The sequence below is a fragment of the Notothenia rossii genome (genome assembly GCF_949606895.1).
Source record: "Notothenia rossii genome assembly, chromosome: 10".
NCBI lineage: Eukaryota > Metazoa > Chordata > Actinopteri > Perciformes > Nototheniidae > Notothenia > Notothenia rossii.
In genome coordinates this window covers 1,561,309-1,580,876 of record NC_136908.1, presented here as the reverse complement: position 1 = coordinate 1,580,876, position 19,568 = coordinate 1,561,309, and the positions used below count along the sequence as shown (strand labels likewise).

Sequence of the window (19,568 nt, the reverse complement as noted above, 5' to 3'; positions counted from 1 at the left end):
AGAGGCGTGAAGTCGGACCTCTCTGTCACTGAGGAGCTGTTGGATGTGGCTGCCATGCATGGGACCACAACGGGACGGGACATTTTTGATGCGGTGGAGAAGTCCGTCAGTAAAAACGCATTGCCCTGGGAAAACTTGGTGGGATTAACTACAGACGGTGCGCCTGCAATGTGTGGAAGAAAAGTGGGCTTGGTTGGACTAATGAAGGAGAAAATGCAAGAAAGTAACTGTCACACGCCTCTGATAACGTATCATTGCATTATCCATCAAGAAGCTTTGTGCGGGAAGGTGCTGGGGATGGATGATATGGTGACCACGGTCATGAAGACAGTGAACTTCATTCGGGCGCGTGGCCTGAATCATCGTCAGTTCCAGCTGTTCTTGCAGGAGATGGGCTCGGAGCACGGAGACGTGCCGTACCATACAGAAGTAAGGTGGCGGAGTAGGAGCAAAGTCCTCAAACGATTTTTTGAGCTTAGGGAAGACATTGCTCTTTTCATGCAGAGTAAAGGAAAACCCTTGTCTGAACTGTCAGATCCAAACTGGCTGTGTGACTTTGCTATGTTGTGTGACATAACCGAACATCTCGCCCAACTGAATCAGAAGCTGCAGGGACGCAAACAAGTCATCACGCAGATGTCCGACACGATCACGGCTTTCCAGCGTAAACTTGACCTATGGATGTGCCAAGTGAAACAGGACAATCTTGCCCACTTTCCTGTTTCTCAGAGCATCTCAGCCTCATGTCCCGGTACTTTCTCATGTGCTCAGTTAGCTACCAAACTGAGCCTGTTGATGAATGAGTTTGATCGGCGCTTCTCTGACTTCAGAGCACAGCACTCTGGATTTGCCATCTTTGCTAGTCCTTTCACCACCGACGTGTGCACTGCACCCCAACAACTTCAGATGGAGTTAATAGAGCTTCAAAGCGATAGTGGCCTGAGAGCAAAGTTCCAGGATGTTACAATCCAGGACTTTTACCGTCTACTGCCCCCTGCTTTCATGCCAGAGCTTCGACTTCATGCTGCCCGTGTTCTGTCTATGTTTGGGAGCACCTATCTGTGCGAACAGATGTTTTCAATAATGAATCTAAACAAAAACAAGCACAGATCACGCATCACTGACGACAACCTCCACGCTGTTCTACGGATTGCTACAGCACAGGACCTAAAACCAGACATTGACACACTGGCCACGGAAAAACGGTGTCAGACATCTGGTCAGAAAACACATTGGTAAGCATTTGAAAAAACCTAATAATATATAATAAAATGCAATTCAACCAAGAAGAACAATAGTTAAACTATGTGCAATGTAATGATTGTGTTTGCATTTTGTTTTGTGTTTGTTATTTACAGAACATGATCAATGGATGAGGATGGTGGAGAGGGGATCCACATGGTGTGTTCAAGGACAGGCAGCATCTCCTCATCAAAAACTAACCTAAAAACTTGACCAATATAGTTGTGGACTGAGACAACCCTTATTTTGTTATTTTGAGTTTATTACATATACTACTTTATATGTGTAGCAATGTATTTAGTGTATGCAGGTTTTATGTGTTTATGCAAACAAATGTTTACTGTAATCAAACCATCTCTCATGAGTTGGATGTATGCCCCCTGCAAGGCTGTGTGCAGCCATTTGTTTTTGTAAAATGCTACATCTGTCACACATGTTCTTAGCAGCTCACAATTGTTGGTTTTACAGTTATTTGTTATTTCAAGTTTTGAACAAAGTTAATGTCATAACTTGTGTTTGATGTTATTTTTCTTTATTCACTTGGATAGTTTGATCGTTGATTGATGGAGTAATATGGGTTTCATAACCTGACAAATTAAAAGGATTTATGTTATAATAACAGAGCAACAAGCAAACATATTTTTTACATCTATGCAAATATATATGTAATATTTGTGACTTGAATAAGTAATAAATTCAGAGTTATTTAACATTAAGGAGTAGTTACATTTATTTTACATTGCATTTAGTTACATTGCATTTAGTTACATTTATAAGTTACATCTGGGCCTTTGAGGGCAACGATTATGCTGATGTGGCCCTCGGTGAAAATGAGTTTGACACCCCTGTTCTAAGTGGTTTCTGGTTAAACAATCAATATTAAAGAGCAACTTCCAGATTAAAGACACCTGTGAATAAATGTGTATGAAAATGATGAATACACTAGATTTTCCCAAAAATATACAGAAATATACACTACAGTGACATCTGAAGTCGTTTTTGTAAGAAATGTTCACTTCCGCATAAAAAAGCCTCGGCACGTGACCTCCCGCGTGTGACGTAACACGGGGGACACAAGGGGGAGAGCGGCCGGTGTAACGTATTAATAAACATGGATCCCAATGCTAGTTTCGACACAGAAGAGGTTGAACATGAATATTCGAATGCATGACGGACCACAACCTTATAATTATGAGCCTGCTAGGCGTCCAAGAGACCAGGAGCAGCCAAGGATTAGAAGGAATAACGGCCATCGGAGAGAAATGGAGCTGTGGTGTGAGGAGAACCAGTGGAGAACAGGGCAGCTGTCTTGGGGAGTGACCGGCGCTAGTTACAGAATGTTAGCTAACGTCACATCACAACATTGTGAAGTTAGCTATCATATATCAGGCTATAACTAAAGTAGCATTGATAATATAGTAACGTTACTGGCAGGACTGTTGATACTGATCCATAACAGAAACTAATGCGCAAGTATCAGCCGTATCTCGCGTTACCTAATGCAACTCCACACTACGGTGCTGTGTACCGGAGGAGAGAGAGATACGGCTGATACTTGACGATCTGGCGGAGAAAGGTTGTGGAGCCTCCGTTGATATGCCGTTGTAAATGGCTTGATGGAAAGCAGGTGTGTAGTCGGGGAGGGTGCACAGCTGATTGCAGCAGGTGAGTGGAGGTTGAGCCGGGAGCCAGGAGTGACAGCCACCACGCACACACAGACAACACAGACAGGGGGAAACAAACAAACACAAAGGAGACGGCTGGAGCAGTAGAGCCACCACAGCGTTACCTAATGCAACTCCACACTACGTCTTACGGTGCCGTGTACCGGAGGGGAGAGAGAGAGAGAGAGCAGCGAAGGGGGGGGGGGAGAGAGAAGTAATACGGTTTCCTGATAAAGCTGTGGAGAGTATGTGCTGCAGGGAGGTGGATGCACAACGCACCCAGGAACCAACGCTAGCTCCGGTCCTTTTTACTGTGGACTCGATGTCCTGACAGGCTGGTATTTGTGCAACCTGCACAAACACAATACTGCACCATGATTACAAATGGTGAAATACAATGTAAAACTACCGAAAAATACCAGCTCCTTAAAACACAACCGCTCTACTCAACGCAACTACTAACTATACCCGCGGTCAGAGAGCGGAGATGTGTCCCCTGCGTGATGTAATATGACGCGTTTGACGTATGACCTTAAAAAAAAGCTGTTTTTAGTAGCAGAGCTCAAAATTGCTCCTTTCCCTCTGAATTCCTTATGTCTCGTAAAACATATCAAATCCTGCATTCACTTTTTTAATTGTAATTTTCAAGCAAGTTTAAGCATAAATGTAAAATAAATAAAAACCTGCAAGATGCTCTTTAAGGAACAGATTTAAACACACACCCACATACCATGTATACATCACTTCAGGGGACACTACATTGACTTACATGCATTTCCTGGAGACTTATCCTAACCTTAACCAACACATGCCCTACAATTAATGATTCCCCTCATTTTGTCCCCATAAGGGAGGCGAGTCCCCACACGTGACTGTGTAAACAGATTTAGGTCCCCACAAGGATGATAATGCTAGGCCACACACACACACACACACACACACACACGCACACTCGCACATACATACACACACACACACACACACACACACACACACACACACACACACACACACACAGACACACACACATACACACACACACACACACAAACACAGAAACACACAGACACACACACAGACACACACACACACACACACACACACACACACACACAAAGACACACACTCACACACACACACACACACAGAAACACACACACACACACACACACACACACTCACACACATGCACGCACACACAGAAACACACACAGAAACACAGACAGACAGACAGACAGACTGACCGACAGACAGACCGACAGACAGACAGACAGACAGACAGACAGACAGACACACACACACACAGACACACACACACACACACACACACACACACACACACACACACACACACACACACACACACACACACACACACACACACACACACACACACTCAGGTAGCAGTGAGTGATCTTGTTTCCCTTTCTGAGCTTCTCTAAATGAATCAGAAGTGTGTTTCTTTATTTCTAACATGTCTCTTGAATTGGTTTTAAAACCTAATAGTTTGTGATTTTGATAATGTTGCTATTATTTAGGGGCAGGGAGGTTTTGTGTCCATAGCCAGCGGACTGTGACCTTCTCTTTAGTTTGGGGTTGAGAGGTGAGCGTGACATGAAGTGGCTCTGCATTGTTAACCCTTTCCTGTCCGTGTTTCTCTTTCTAATAAAAACCATCTCCCAAATGTCCGTCTTCTCGTCTTTCCATAAACACATGTATTGGTTTCTACTCGTCTCAGACACTAGAGGAAAGTGGATTTGATGTGAAACTAGAGATCCAATGGTTTACTGCTTTCTACAAAGAAACTAATGAACATGTTCTCTAATGGAGGAACATGTAACAAAGTAACTCTGAGTGATGTATTGATCTCTCTAATGTGTGTGTTATCAGTGTGTGTCGCTGCACTCAGCTGTTCTCAGAGCTCCTGCTTCAGAAACCTGTTGAGGTGGAATCTGCCCGGCAACTGATGACGTTACCATGACGACTGGGAATAACACAGTTCTGTGTTGTTAGGAACATTTAGTGAGGCTCAAACATTACCTTTGGGTTTCCATTGATCTAAAGTCATTTCCATCAGAGACACGTTCACTTACAAACTCAATCATACGATATTATTCAATATGGATTAGTACTATTATATTATTATTATTATTATTATTATTATTATTATTATTATTACTATTATTATTACTATCAAAATATTATTATCATTATTAAATATGTATATTTATTATTCTATTAATGCAATTATTTTTTAAATATTAATTGTACATTTATTTATTATTATTATTATTATGTAAACATTTATTATTCTATCAATTATTATTAAATAAGTATTATTATATTTATATACAGATGATATCTAATGATTAATCTGCAGGTTCAAACACGATCACCAGACCCTGAAGGCATCTCCTCTCCAACACCTGAGAATGAAGCAGATCAAAGTTCACGTCTATTAAATATATTGCTCATAAATATGGTTTTATTTCTGAGATAACAGGAAACAGGAAATGAGGTTTGGCACATCCTGCGTCTCCGGGCTCACATTTCACCAGCAACCGGAAACATCCAAACCATGATGTCATCATCAGGCGACACAGCGACCAAACCCATCGCCATGTTGTCAACAGGTGTGTGAATCCACAAAATGGAGAGTGGAGGTTTGAGAGAGGAATAGAATCTGTTTCTGGAGGTTTTAGGAACATGTCAGGTGTAGATGGGGAAATAAAAGCCTAAAAGTTCCAGCCACAACTCAGAGAAGGCGCTTGTGGTTTTTGAAAACCTTGAGAGCGGTTACAGCGGGCATGAAGACAATGAGTCAGGATGCAGGCGACATGCGCAAAGGGTCCAACCAACTTCCTGGGCCAGCGAGACAAGAAACAAGCTGTCCTTATGTCTCTGTTAATAAATGAAGTCTGGGCCTGGGCTCTTTTAGACGGCTTGAGGACACTTGACTTGTGAACTTGTTGCTTTTGTATTTTGACTTGGTGTCTTTGTTATTGTTTAGGATTCTTGTAATCCTCTATTTTTGTTAAAATGTTAATAAAACCGGTTTGTACTTTGTACATTTCGACCCAACTCCTGGTCTCTCTCTCTTGTGGTCTCTGAAGGTCTCTGCTTGGTCTTAGAGTGAGGTCAGAACACCCTTCTTTGGAAAAGGCTGACATTAGTTGATGATTTGGATTTTAAATTCAATAGAAACCCTGTTTCAGTTAAACTATAGTTTCACATTGGTCACTTTGGTTGATGTGGTTTTGATTGATGTTGAGATATGATATAAGCTCTGCTGATGAGGTGATGTCACTGCTGTGATATTAATGTTTGACTCTGGCTGTGTTTGATATTACTTTTGCATTGTTTTAATTGGTATAAGGGGATCAAAAGAGGGGGTTAGGGATTGTGGGTCCTCAAGCTGCCCTAATTACCAAGGGGTCTCCCAACGACACAGGGTTTCCCCGTTTAGATATTGCTCTGGGGTTCTACCAGCCCACCAACACCTGCTACACGACACACTCCGTTCTGCTATCGTAGCGGTCGGACATCCGAGGCTGGAGTGCCTGAAATAGGGATACGACGGGCAGCGTGTTGTTAGAGCCACGCTGTAAACGCCCCCCTGAGCAGATTACGGTGATCGTGTAGATTCTGGAGGTTTAGTCCTCAAAAGATTGGACAGCCGTTTACCGGAGCCTTATCAGCACCGGAGCTCGGTATCGGAGACGGCCTAGATATTAACGTTGGTTGTATCGAAGTTAGATTCCTTTTCAAAAGCTTATAAAGAAGCAGTGAGATCCTTTCAGAACAAACCAAAGTGTTCGTGTACGTTGTTAGAAAGTGTGTTTCTCCATGTGACTCAGAGGCAGCTCTCTCTCAGCACCCTGACTGAGGAACCTGTCGCTCCTCACCTGGTTATAAACTGATGGTGTTTGTTTTGGGTCATTGCATGTTTCTCTGTGCCGAGCAGCTTCTGCCTAACCCGTTCTCCAGCAGCTGGAAAGTCCCTGCTCTCCTTCCCTTTCTGTCTCGTGTCTCCTTTGCTTTGCAGCGTTGTTTCCTCACCTCGTCTCCTTTGCTTTGCAGCGTCGTTTCTTCGCCTCGACTCATTTAGTTTAACAATGAGTTCAAACAGACAGGAAACATGCTGTAACAACTGTTAGAAAAGGATTACAAAGTGCCATTAATCATGAGCACAAATACATGTATATACAGTATATTTGACCATCTTCACTCACGAAACATACTACCAATAGAAATACATTGCTTTTTAAATAGTCGAGGAACCTGCGACCCAAGTTTTTCATTCATTGCATAACTACACCGTAGTTGTGTATAATATGATATGTCAATAAACCTTAGCTTAGAAAATCTTGAAAGGGGTGTGCAAACTAGTCATTATATACAGTCTTTAATTAACTATTAGTGGAGAATAACGAGTAATGAATATACTTTATAGGGATCCTATTAATATCTAATAATAAAATAATAAAATTCAATGACATGCTTTAACCACCGGGTGTCCCTTTCTATCAGCTGTGCACCGTTAGGGTGTAAATACAGCCTATCTACCGATTGGATCAAATATAAAAGCCAGCCGAATTAGTGTTGATAGGGAAAAGATTGTCCCACGCTTGACCTAACAATCAACATCGGCCCCTCTGTTGTTTCCCCGACTCAGACTGCAAGGAATCTGGGTGTGACCCTAGATAACAAACTGTCCTTCACTGCAAACATCTCTGCTACAACCCGCTGCTGCAGATACACTCTTTACAACATCAGGAGGATACGTCCCCAGCTGACCCAGAAAGAGACGCAGGTTCTGGTCCAGGCTCTCGTCATCTCACGCCTAGACTACTGCAACTCCCTCCTGGCTGGTCTACCTGCATGTGCCATCCGACCTCTGCAGCTCATCCAGAATGCAGCGGCTCGTCTGGTCTTCAACCTTCCTAAATGTTCCCACACCACTCCGCTCCTCCGCTCCCTTCACTGGCTTCCAGTAACTGCTAGAATCCACTTCAAGACACTGGTGCTTGCGTACCATGCTGTGAATGGATCTGGCCCTTCCTACATCCAGGACATGGTTAAACCGTACACCCCAGCACGTGCACTCCGCTCTGCATCAGCCAAACAGCTCGCTGCACCCGCACTGCGAGGGGGACCCAAGTTCCAATCAGCAGAAACACGTGGGTTTGCTATCCTGGATCCAAAATGGTGGAATGAGCTCCCCATTGAAATCAGGACAGCAGAAAGCTTACACATCTTCTTCAGACTGAAAACTCATCTCTTTGGACTCCACTTCCAGAGATAGAATTACTATCAAAGCACTTATATACTAATAAAGGGCTGGCTGATCTAAAGCCAGTTGAGTAGCACTTGAAATATTTAGCTCTATGAAACCTGATGTACTTATATGATTCTGTTTTCCTCAAGGTTGTATCTTCCTGGTCGAATGTACTTATTGTAAGTCGCTTTGGATAAAAGCCTCAGCTAAATGTAATGTAATGTAATGATACTGCAAGGAGATGTATTGTGTGAAAAGAAATGTAAGATGTTGTTTAATTGATGATATATTTATGATCCACGTCACGTTTTCAGTTTTGGCGGCAGTTCTCCTGTTTGTCTAGAAGTCTTCTCATCAGAGCTCTATAAATAGAGAACTAAGGCAGATATGTAATATGTAATGCAGCCGAACCGTGTATTACGATGCCGTTATGTGATGACCTCCAAAGAGAAAAGCAAGCACACTCGGAATGAAGTATTATTTTATTTTTAAAAAACGTTTTCAGATTTCACATCACTTAAACACCAAATCCCAGCATGCATTGCGGCTAAACCATCCAAATCATCGAGCTGAGGATCTTGCCTACGTCTGTTTCCGGTTACGTTTATCACCGATGTATTTTGTTATACACACATTCCTTCACATTTACATTTTAATTTGCATTAAAGTTTTTTGTGAGGCCTTCTAACATGTTTTTAAATATAACTACGGTTGTAGTTGAAGAGTTTGTAAATTAACATGAACCGAAGCTTTTGCCTGGCAACGCAATCACACAACGTCACGTCCGTTAATTCCCCATCCACACCTATGATCCACATGCATGGATTAACATCGATTTAATACATTAATGTAAGCTTTGTTTCTGCTAAAAGAGGTGTCGACCAGCTGGGGCAACAAGAAAATCGGCGTAATCGAGTGTGATTATTAAAAAATAAATCATTACGTCGGGTAGCATTTGTTTGGCATTTCTGGGTATTTCTCCACTGGTTAACATGGGTTAACAATATTGTGTAACTGTCACGTTTGAAAGGACGAAATCGTCACATCTTCACGTCTCCCAGCATGGTAAATTGTCACATGTTCACGTCTTGCCTTGATTCCGGGTTGACTTATTCGGCCTTGCGGCCCAATAATCGCTCTGACCTGGTGAGGCGGGGGCATCTCGAGCAATGAGCGAGTAGCCCATACACCCGCCGCCATGATCATCATCCAGGGAGAGTACAGCCCTGGGCGGTGGACTTCCATGGACGCCGGACTCGGAAGGAATGGCGAACGTGAAATGGCACCGCCTCGGACAGTTCCTGGTCCCCCAAACACTCGAAGCAGAGGTGGTGGGGATCGGCGCCCGCTATTTAAACCAGGGCACCATTTAAAAAAAAATCTCGTTTTCTTTCTTTCTCTTTCTTCCTTTCTCTCAAAAAATACGTCTCGGACTCAGTGCTAGGCTATCACCTCCACTCGTTGAAGAGTAAAGGATGATGGTCAGGAGGCGGGGCCTCCTTTTATACGGAAGTGAGATGCGCACGCATTCAGGTAGGCCTGCCCCGGGGCCGGCTACGTCTATAGAAATCTCAGTAGGTGAATACTTGCATGATAAGGTAGTACCCACATAGAGTCCAGTAGAGGGCGGAGCCTGTGAGAGATATAACTATAAAAAAGAAGATACAAGGCACTTAATGATCTCATACATGCAAGTGGAACATACACAGATTAACACTTAGTCTAAGTGTAAACAAGGTAAATATAGCTAATGCTAGCTGTAGCATATCCCTCCGAAATATGGTCGTGGACCATTCACTTTGAATGGGGTGACGTCACGATTCGTCAAACTGCATTGTGGGAGCAAAGCGTAGCTTCTCTCGCGGTGCTCGCTGCAAAAGTAGAGCAATGTTCGACTTTTGCCGCCTCGACAGAGGCGTCAGCCAATCGAATCATATGCCAGTACAAGTTCTAGCCAATCAAACCGCGTGCTTGTGTGTCTGGGGCGGGAGATTCATGTGATTGGTTGTTGGTCGAGTTTCAGCCCCCCACCGCCGGCAAGCGACAACGCACGCCGCCGTGTATAGGGGCCGCTTGGAGGTGGGCGTGTCTGAAGCTTGAGGGAGTTAATGCGAGCAACGCGACCAAAAATCAATCACATGAATGTCCCGCCCTGGACATAGTAAGCAAAAAAAGCCCGGTTCTCCTATCCACTCTAGCCAAAATGGATACCGGTTTGGTAGCAAAGGTGGCATTGGTATATGCATTGTATCTCGGGAGGCGACGTCGTGTGCATCGCTGTTGGGTACATCCGATACTCCAAAAAGGTCTGCAACGGGGGGAATACCACGTTTTAGTCCAAGACCTCCGTCTGGATGACGAACTGTTTCAGCAGTATTTCAGGATGAGCAAATACCATTTCGACGAGTTGCTCGGCAAAGTGGGTCCACTGATTACAAAGGCGGACACCAGCATGCGTTTGTCAATCGGACCCGCCGAGCGACTGGCCATCTGTCTACGGTATGTTTTGTGTATTTCTACTTCTTTAATCTGACTCTGTATAGAAAGAGAGCGAAAGCATGCCATGGATGAATGAAGTCTGTGATTTAGTTCAGATGGATAACATTATTTAAGATAGCTAGGTGTGGGTGTGTGTGTGTGTGTGTGTGTGTGTGTGTGTGTGTGTGTGTGTGTGTGTGTGTGTGTGTGTGTGCGTGTGTGTGCGTGTGTGTGTGTGTGTGTGTGTGTTTGTGTGTGTGTGTGTGTTTGGTTCCACCAGACATGCCGTGTTACCGAAGCGTCCCAGCAGCGTCTCGCCGCTGGGCTCCGCTCGAAATAGGATTGAAGTCTATTTTTCAATGCAACGCAGCCGTAAGGTAATGTCGGGCAGGCAGGAAGTGGAACGTTCAGAGCATATATAGCATATACATATATACAAACACACAAACTAATTTTGCAGACCCTATCCCTCCGTAGGGAATGCCAGTCTCCTCCGGTTTACAGGCACTGTGTAAATTATATATATAGAATAATTATGATGATGAATGCATTTTTTTACCACTAAAATACAGCAACACATCTTTGATTCATGTCGTTTATAACTGGGATATTACAATTATTATTAACTTTGTCTGTACAAAGTAGCCTGTCCAGGAAATATGCCCAAATCAACTAAAACTGCGAGCCAGCAGGCAAGACGCTCCGCTTCTGAAATGCTTCTGAAACGTGCCCGGTGAGGAATGACGCAGGAGGAGGCCGGACCAAAACCGCGGCGCTGCCGTAACGCGCTGCAGACGGACCCGGTGGAATCGAGGGGTTAGGCTACAGTCAGTAGTCGAGTTGAGGGGGGATGGGGGGGGATGGCATCCCCCTTAGGTATTAAAATGGTCAAAACCATCCCCCTTATGAAACGGCCATCCCCCCTTCCCATCCCCTGTTATTTGATCAATTAATGTGGAAATATTGCCAATGTTTAATTTTCAACATTCTACATTTTATATGTGCACGTCACGAGCCCCTCGTCCACATTATTTTAGCCGCTAAAATACTGTTGACGAGGGGCTCGTGCACATATCACGATCACGAAATTGATGTCAAGTCAGTCAGCGTCAACGATAGCAGCGCAGCCTGTGCAAGCATCATGGCCAGTAAGCGACAAGGACAGCTTGACCTGAGGGACTACTTCGGCTTTAAGAGGACAAAAAGTACCACTGAAGGTAAGTCAAGAATACTTTTGATATGTCACCAAATGTGTAATCTCTGGACAGAGGCGATAACAACAGAGTTATAGTTTGGGAGCTTACGTTTTTTTTCTTGTTAACTAGCCTAACGCCAGGCAGCTAGTACTAGCTGCTATAGTAACCAACGTCAGGTTAGACCTTTCTTATATTCACAAAGTTAATGTCAGATTTTATTTCTTTTTCACATGGAATATCTCGCAGGGTTTCCCACAGCTCTTTACTGCTTAGGCGACCGCATAAGCAACACACTTAACTAGCCTAGACATGTTCAGTCGGGGAAAAAAATTAAATGTAATTTAGGATGAGGCAGAGCAAGCTAGTGTACAAGCAGAGACGACAGGGGCAGAAGAACACAGAGAAGAACAGGTGTCGTTGACGGTTCCTGAAACAGCCGGTGAAGTTCAGTTAAGGATGGTAGATAGTCCAAGTTTGGGATTCTTCAGTATGAAAACTGGTTCCGAAAGAACCCATTTGAATTAAGGTTCCTGGAGGATCTTTAGGCGGATTTTGTGTATCAATTCGATGATCATGTATCCACTAGTGATTTAAGCACTTTGTTTGATAAGCTTTCCATTCATTTTAGTGAGATCATATAATATAAATTAAGTGTGAAAATTGCACCTTTAGTCACTGTGAGCGACCAAAATGTATTACTTAAAAAGCTTTAAATGTGATGCATGCCTCCGAATCGTGTGATAGCGGCTTCTGGTGGTTGAATGTCATCGCTCTTATTTTATATGAAAAAAAACACAACTTGACAGCAGGCCTACTTCACTGTCTGCTCATTCTAACAAAACCATAATGCCGTTGTTTTCTTCATATAGAGGATAATCATGGCGAGGAAGCAGGAAGGAGAGCAGAGGAGACTAGAGCAGAGGAGACTAGAGCAGAGGAGACTAGAGCAGAGGAGACTAGAGCTGGAGAAGGAACAGGTTTGATATTTCTAAATAGACACTTTTCTTTTTCGAAGAGGGGAAATGTATCTTACCAAGTGGGGTTTTAACATAGATGTTATGTTTTTGTGGTAGAAAAAAGAAGAGAGGAGGAGGCAGTAGCAGGGCGAGATAGTGGTCTTAAAGTTGTTTGCAATCCGCCAAAAAAATGGGAGAAGAAGAAGAAGCTGACTCCGAGCTGTCCGACTTCAGGCAAGCTTTTAGAGACCTCCCCCGGCTAGCCTACTTCCTTTTCAATCATACTCTCTCACACTCTTAACCATTCTTATGCACACACCCTATCATTCTGTTTGCACATACCTATAGTCATTCACATGAACTATTATTACCTCTTATATAAGCTATTATTCGGCCTTTCATTCACTGCTATTCTGTTTTACATAATTGTTGTGTTCAAAATTCCAGGAAAGACAAACAACTTCTAAGTTTAACTATTTATTATGAGAGAGCAAAATATATATATATATATATATATATATATATATATATATATATATATATTCACTTAGCCAAGGGCTCTGTCACGTCATAGAAATCACAGGCAGCAAAGCTGTAATCTGTAACCACTATTTCCGGAAAAGAACCCCGAACCTCATGCGTGCATACATACATTTTATTACACAGGGCGTTGCCCGTACATTTATGATTGGTCAAGACTAGCTGAAGAGACACCATGGTTTAGACTTGGTTCTCTTTGGTAGGTGCACAGACTTTGAAAAAGGTCTCTTGGCAACACGATCCTCCAATCAGCATTCGGCCGGCCTGTGGAAGTCCCTCCCTACTCTGGCACCATCATACGTAATTTGTTTTCGCTAACGTTTCTACAGAAAAAGTGGAATCTTCATAAGGCTGCTTCCTAGCTGTGTGTGGGAGCGGAGCTCATCCGAAGCTCAAGGCCGGAGTGATGTCCTGTTTATGAATAACTCTTTCTATTCTTCCAGCGCCTGCACCTGACCTTGCTACATTAGTATTGCAAGCTGAAAACGTTCTTCTGACTATTCCCCTCGTTGGTATCCAACCCATCAGAACCTGGGATTAGTGATTGTGTCTATTTAGTTTATAGTCATAGCAATCTCATGAGCACAATAAGCATATACTGTAATAATAAGAATCCCTCTTGTAATGTTATATAAAAATAGACTTCACAATATGATGTTATTAACATGAAATACTATTCCCTCTTATATAGGTTATTATTCTGTCTTACATTGTTTACAGATTACACACATACCACTATCCTCTTTCACATACACTATTATAATGTTCTGATTGTAGTTGTTTGTGAAAGACGATAGTGGTGTGTGTACGAGAGTATGATGGTGCGTTTAAGAGATTTTGTTTTTGTGTGTGAGAGAGAATAGTTATTTATGTATGATAGTAAATGAATGACAGTATGTTAAAGACGGTATGATACTGTGTTGGAAACAGTCTGGTGGTGTACATGTGAGATTCTGATATTGTTTGTAAGACCAAGTATGAGTTGTGAGCTAGACGGCCTCTCATATTTAAATCTGTTACTTAATATTGATTATTTTACCAGAAACCACATAGAGGTTCAGCTTCTCTTAGAATTAAATTGAAATCCATAATCAGAGGGAAAGCCACCTTCTGATGTGAAACCCAAATGATCCAAATAACATGATTCCTCTGTTCTCCAATCAATGAGCTATTGCTTGATTTCCAAACCCTAATCTGATCAGTTATTGATCAGTTATCGATCAGTTATCGATCAGATGATGAATAATAAACAGTTTACGGGGAGAATGTGGTGGCAGTGCCCCCTGATGCAGAAACCTAAAGACACAGAACATGTTTACCTGATTCAGATCTGAACTATGCCTGAGTCAGTTCTCTGATCTGCTTCTGATGTACAGGTGAATGTTTCTAATTGGTGTTTCTGGTGTTGTGTTTCTGAAAGCATGGTGCCTTTCTGAGGTCACTCTGCAGAAGGGTTTGAACTCTAATGCTGCAGCTGGAGAGGTTTGAGAGCAGATAAAGAGCTCTGTAACAACAGGTGGAGAGTTGATGTGAAGCACCTCACTGTGATGGCTGGTTCAGTTTCTCAGTGAGCTCAGAGCTGGAAGAAGTTGTTTCTATTGGCTGAAAGAAAAAGCAGAGAAAGTGTTTCAATCCATCGCCCCGTACACAACAAGGAACTAACACTGATTATCCCTGTAGAGAACACACCAAGTGCTTTCATATCAACATCACACTGAGCTCTGAGTCTGATCTGCTACCTCAAAGCCTGACATTAAAAACCCTGAGAACTCATGAGACAAGGTTTCTGATTGGTCGCTCACCGTTCCTCTTCCTGTACACCAGGAATCCAATCCCAGCGATGATGAGGAGAGCGAGAGCAGCCACTGCAGCACCGATGATAAAGAGGAGGGGAGGGGATTCCCTGAGGAGCAGAAACAACAGGAAGTCTCAATCTGAACGGAGGAAGGAAGCTTCTTCAGGATGGGCATCAGGTCTGAGGCTCCTGAAGGGCCCCTTCCTTCTCGTGGTGTCATGCTGGGTTTGTCTTGAACCCTTCTTAGTGTCTCTCCCCTGAGACCCATGTTTCAGGAGAGAGACTATGACATGTTGTCAGGGTCTGCTGACTGTTAGTAACCGTTGAGCCGTAGTGATGCAGTCTTACCTCTGTTGGTCCTGATCACAGCTGAGTCCAGTACGATGACCTGGTCCTCCTTCACCCCAGAGAGCTGGAACATACATCGGTACTTGCCCCAGTGTTCAGCGGGGACTGAGGAGACGTCCAGGTCCACGCTCATCTGGAAGGATCCGTCGTGGTTGGGCAGGATCTCTCCGTGGTCCACGTTGTCGTGAAGCTCCTCTCCGTCTCTGGTCCAGAACATGGCGACTCTGTCCGGGTAGAAACCTGTAGCGTGGCAGCTGACTGGAGAGGAGGGGGACTTCTGGAGCAGAGACACTGAGGGGATCTCTGCACAAACACACTTCAGAGGTTATTGACTCACAGTGATATCACTACAGGGACTTCTGATGTACTGTGAGCATCACTGAAGGAGAACACAGAGTCAGAGCTTCAGTCAAATTGGTTCAATAAAGACTTTCTTCAGTTTGATATCATTTCATATCAAATACTGTTTAGTGTTGTTCAGATTAAAGAAGCACCTTGAATATCTCCTCTTAGACTTTTAAGATTTGTTTCTATTTCTTGACATTTAAATGTGTAAAGAATTGATTTATTTATCTGAAAACTAGTCATTACTTAATCTATACTGAGAAGAATATGAAGTTTGATCCCAAAAGAAGTAGAAGAGCAACAGATGAGATGATCTCCACTGCACTGTAGAGCTATAGCACCATTCACTGAATAGTTGATCAAAAGAAAGTTGATTCCAACTCGTCTGATTATAAAATAACACTTTAAGTTCTTTATTCAAGAAATATATCAACTTTTTATAGTTCCAGTTTTTTTAAATAAGAGTATTTTGGTCTTAAATCCTTTGCAGACAGAAAGTCTGCGTACGATGAAACACGGACAGCTACACACCAACACATTCAGATTTACTACACGATGCACACACTACGCCTGGTTCATCAGGTCAAGATGAAACGGTGTCTTCTGTCTCCATGTCCCAAAAGAACACCTTGGTTTGGAGAGGAGTTTCATGTTTTACTAATCTGAAACTGTTCAGTGTTAGTCAGACAAAAGATGAGATGCAGAAGTTCACCTTCAAACACAGAAACACTGGTGAAGAACTGAGAGACACAGAGTGAGACACAGAGTGAGACAGTGTGTGAGAGACAGAGTGAGACACAGAGTGAGACAGAGTGAGACACAGAGTGAGACACAGAGTGAGGCACAGAGTGAGACACATAGTGAGAGACAGTGTGAGACAGAGTGAGACACAGAGTGAGACACAGAGTGAGACAGTGTGTGAGAGACACAGAGTGAGACACAGAGTGAGACACAGAGTGAGAGACAGTGTGAGGCACAGAGTGAGGCACAGAGTGAGACACATAGTGAGAGACAGTGTGAGACAGAGTGAGACACAGAGTGAGACACAGTGTGAGACACAGAATGAGACACAGAGTCAGACACAGAGTGAGACACAGAGTGAGAGACAGTGTGAGACACAGAGTGAGACACAGAGTGAGACACAGAGTGAGAGACAGTGTGTGACACAGAGTGAGACAGAGTGAGACACAGAGTGAGACAGAGTGAGACACAGAGTGAGGCACAGAGTGAGACACATAGTGAGAGACAGTGTGTGAGACACAGAGTGAGACACAGGGTGAGACACAGGGTGAGACACAGGGTGAGACAATGTCAGAAACCCAGGAGACAAAAACATGGAGGTGTTTATGAAACTCCATCAGGTCATGTGACTCTACCTGTTCTCATCAGAGAGCTCCTCCCATTGTTCAAATGCTTCTTCAGAAACTCAGGACAGATCTTGGTGTAGTAGTTCTTCAGCTGGGCCATCCAAGCTTTGTTCTTATCCCACCTCATTTTGGTGAGGACAGCCTCTGGTCTTGGAGCGATCCATGTCTCTGTCTCCAGGTCCAGTGCTATGAAGTCTTCTCCATCAAAACCATGGAGTTGATAACCTTTGACCTCATCAGTCTCATCATCCCACTCACAGCCTACCATCCTCTGGTTAATGTGGACACCTGAGAGAGAGAGAGAGAGAGAGAGAGAGAGAGAGAGAGAGAGAGAGAGAGAGAGAGAGAGAGATTTCTCCAGTTTCCTCATTCAGTCTTTTTGATTAGAAATAAATCCCTTTTTCTAACAACATCATTATGAAACAGAACTTCAGCACAGACTGTTTCCTGAACGTGTCGTTAGCCGAGTTTCTTCTCTTCATGACTTTATTTAATTAACTTTAGTCACTACAAGTAGAGTTAGTCTCATGTAGAGAAAAAAGTGACCTCTGGTGGTTATGATGGCGGAGACACCGTCAGTGCAGTAAAGCAGCTTCTGTGTGTGTGTGTGTGTGTGTGTGTGTGTGTGTGTGTGTGTGTGTGTGTGTGTGTGTGTGTGTGTGTGTGTGTGTGTGTGTGTGTGTGTGTGTGTGTGTGTACAGGATGTAGATATAAACAACATATTATCAGTAGAAGGTGAAACATGAACTAACCTCCATTTAGGTTGAAGCGCTGCTTTAAAGTTTCAATGTTGACTTTGAAGACCTGCTCGGCAGCCAGAGCGATCTGAGTGTTCCTCTCCCAGTACTCAGGATCCTCGTCTGTGATGTTCTTCATCCAGTCCTGTTTGGGTTCGTATCTCTTGGTGTTGCTGTCGTAGTGAGTTATCTGAACGTCATCAACCAACCCAGCACTAACAAACTCTGGGAAGTTTGGGACTCCAGAGGACTCAGTGTCGAAATACGTCAGAGAGTGAGTCCCTGAGAGAGAATAATAATGAAATAACTTCAGTCGTTAAAATCTCCAATGTTTATTCCCCACATACAGATTTAAAAATAACTACATTAGTTACCAGATCTGTAAAGTAACTACAGGTATTAAATACATGTAGTGAAGTAAACTTGTTTAAAATTGTTTTTAACCTTGTTGTACGGCGACCTTGAGTGCCTTGAAAGGCGCCTTATAAAATAAATGCATTATTATTATTATTATTATTATTAAACTAACTAAGCCCTGCGGGCCATATACGGCCCGTTGGGCTTTTGAATCCGGCTCGCCGAATATTGGTACAAAATTGTCCAAATTATAGTAAAGACCGCATTCATTTTGCCTTTTTCCTGCAATACCCGGCATTTCAGTTGATCCCACTAGATGGCGCACTCTAGACACAATTGACCTTTGCTGGAGTCTGGTCTATTCTCTCAGCTGGCCCCACTCTGCAACCCGGCAAGATCAAAGAACCAAATACCTCACGCTTACATTGGAGGGGGGTCGAGATTAACCTGAGCAATAAGTTCATGGCGAGTACAGCGAATACAAATTGTAACAAGCAGTAGCGCTGAGCAAAGTGACAAGAATAATAATTATTATATATATGCTTTATATATCAAACTTTTCTATTCCAAACACAGTTTTTGTTTGTATTTTACATAATCTTTGAATAACAGTTGATACTGTAGATACTGTAGATACTGTATACTGTAGATCAGTGGTTCTCAATTGGTGGGTCGCGGACCCGTTTCGAGTGGGTCACTTCACTTTAATTAATATTGTATGCTGAAAAGCGTATATATATTAAAGCATGATTTTTTGTTGAATAGATTTGAGTGGTTCACAATTTCGGGTCGCAATCTATTGACAAAGGAAAAAGTGGGTCCCGAGGCCCCAGAGTATGTCTAAAAAAATAAATAATAATTTCATCTATCAGTTCATGAGTTATACATTTGTCATGTTTTTGGCGCCCCCTATAGTCCAAAATGAAAATTACTTGTTGTGCATATTCCCCAATACAAACTGAACCTTACCACCAAAATGTGTGTTTTTGGTACATTGTTGATGAGTTATGAGCATTTCTATCTAAGCCCCGCCTTTTTGCGAACACGTTTGTCCCTGAGAGAGAATAATAAAGTAATAACTTCAGTCGTTAAAATCTCCAAACAATGTTTATTCCCCACATACAGAAAAAGAACTACAGTCGTTACCAGATCTGTAAAGTAACTAAAGGTATTAAATACATGTAGTGAAGTAAACTAACTAAGCCCTGCGTGCATGTTTCAGGCTTATCAATGAACAACAGGAGGGGTCACAGACATAAGAGCAG

General features: G+C 43.0%; 2 protein-coding genes and 1 long non-coding RNA gene across 4 annotated transcripts in view; 2 read left to right on the top strand and 1 right to left on the bottom strand.

The window, feature by feature from the left end:
* The window catches only part of LOC307022910 (uncharacterized protein), a 153,231-nt gene that overhangs the window by 100,143 nt on the left and 33,520 nt on the right, over positions 1–19,568 (top strand). The gene's annotated exons all lie outside the window — the stretch shown is intronic.
* LOC307022918 lies at positions 448–1,861 on the top strand. Its single transcript, XR_013803519.1, has 2 exons — positions 448–1,235; positions 1,359–1,861. It is a non-coding gene; the product is annotated as an uncharacterized lncRNA (long non-coding RNA).
* LOC307022903 (major histocompatibility complex class I-related gene protein-like) overlaps positions 13,276–19,568 on the bottom strand; it is a 218,634-nt gene continuing 212,341 nt past the window's right edge. For both annotated transcript variants that reach the window (XM_079655822.1, XM_079655821.1), the window contains exons 2-6: positions 17,962–18,228; positions 17,219–17,497; positions 15,498–15,800; positions 15,157–15,257; positions 13,276–14,956 (exon numbers count right to left, since the gene is read on the bottom strand). In XM_079655822.1, coding sequence (XP_079511948.1) covers positions 14,894–14,956; positions 15,157–15,257; positions 15,498–15,800; positions 17,219–17,497; positions 17,962–18,228 — 1,013 coding nt within the window. In that variant the 3' untranslated portion in view covers positions 13,276–14,893. The remainder of the gene's footprint in view (positions 14,957–15,156; positions 15,258–15,497; positions 15,801–17,218; positions 17,498–17,961; positions 18,229–19,568) is intronic.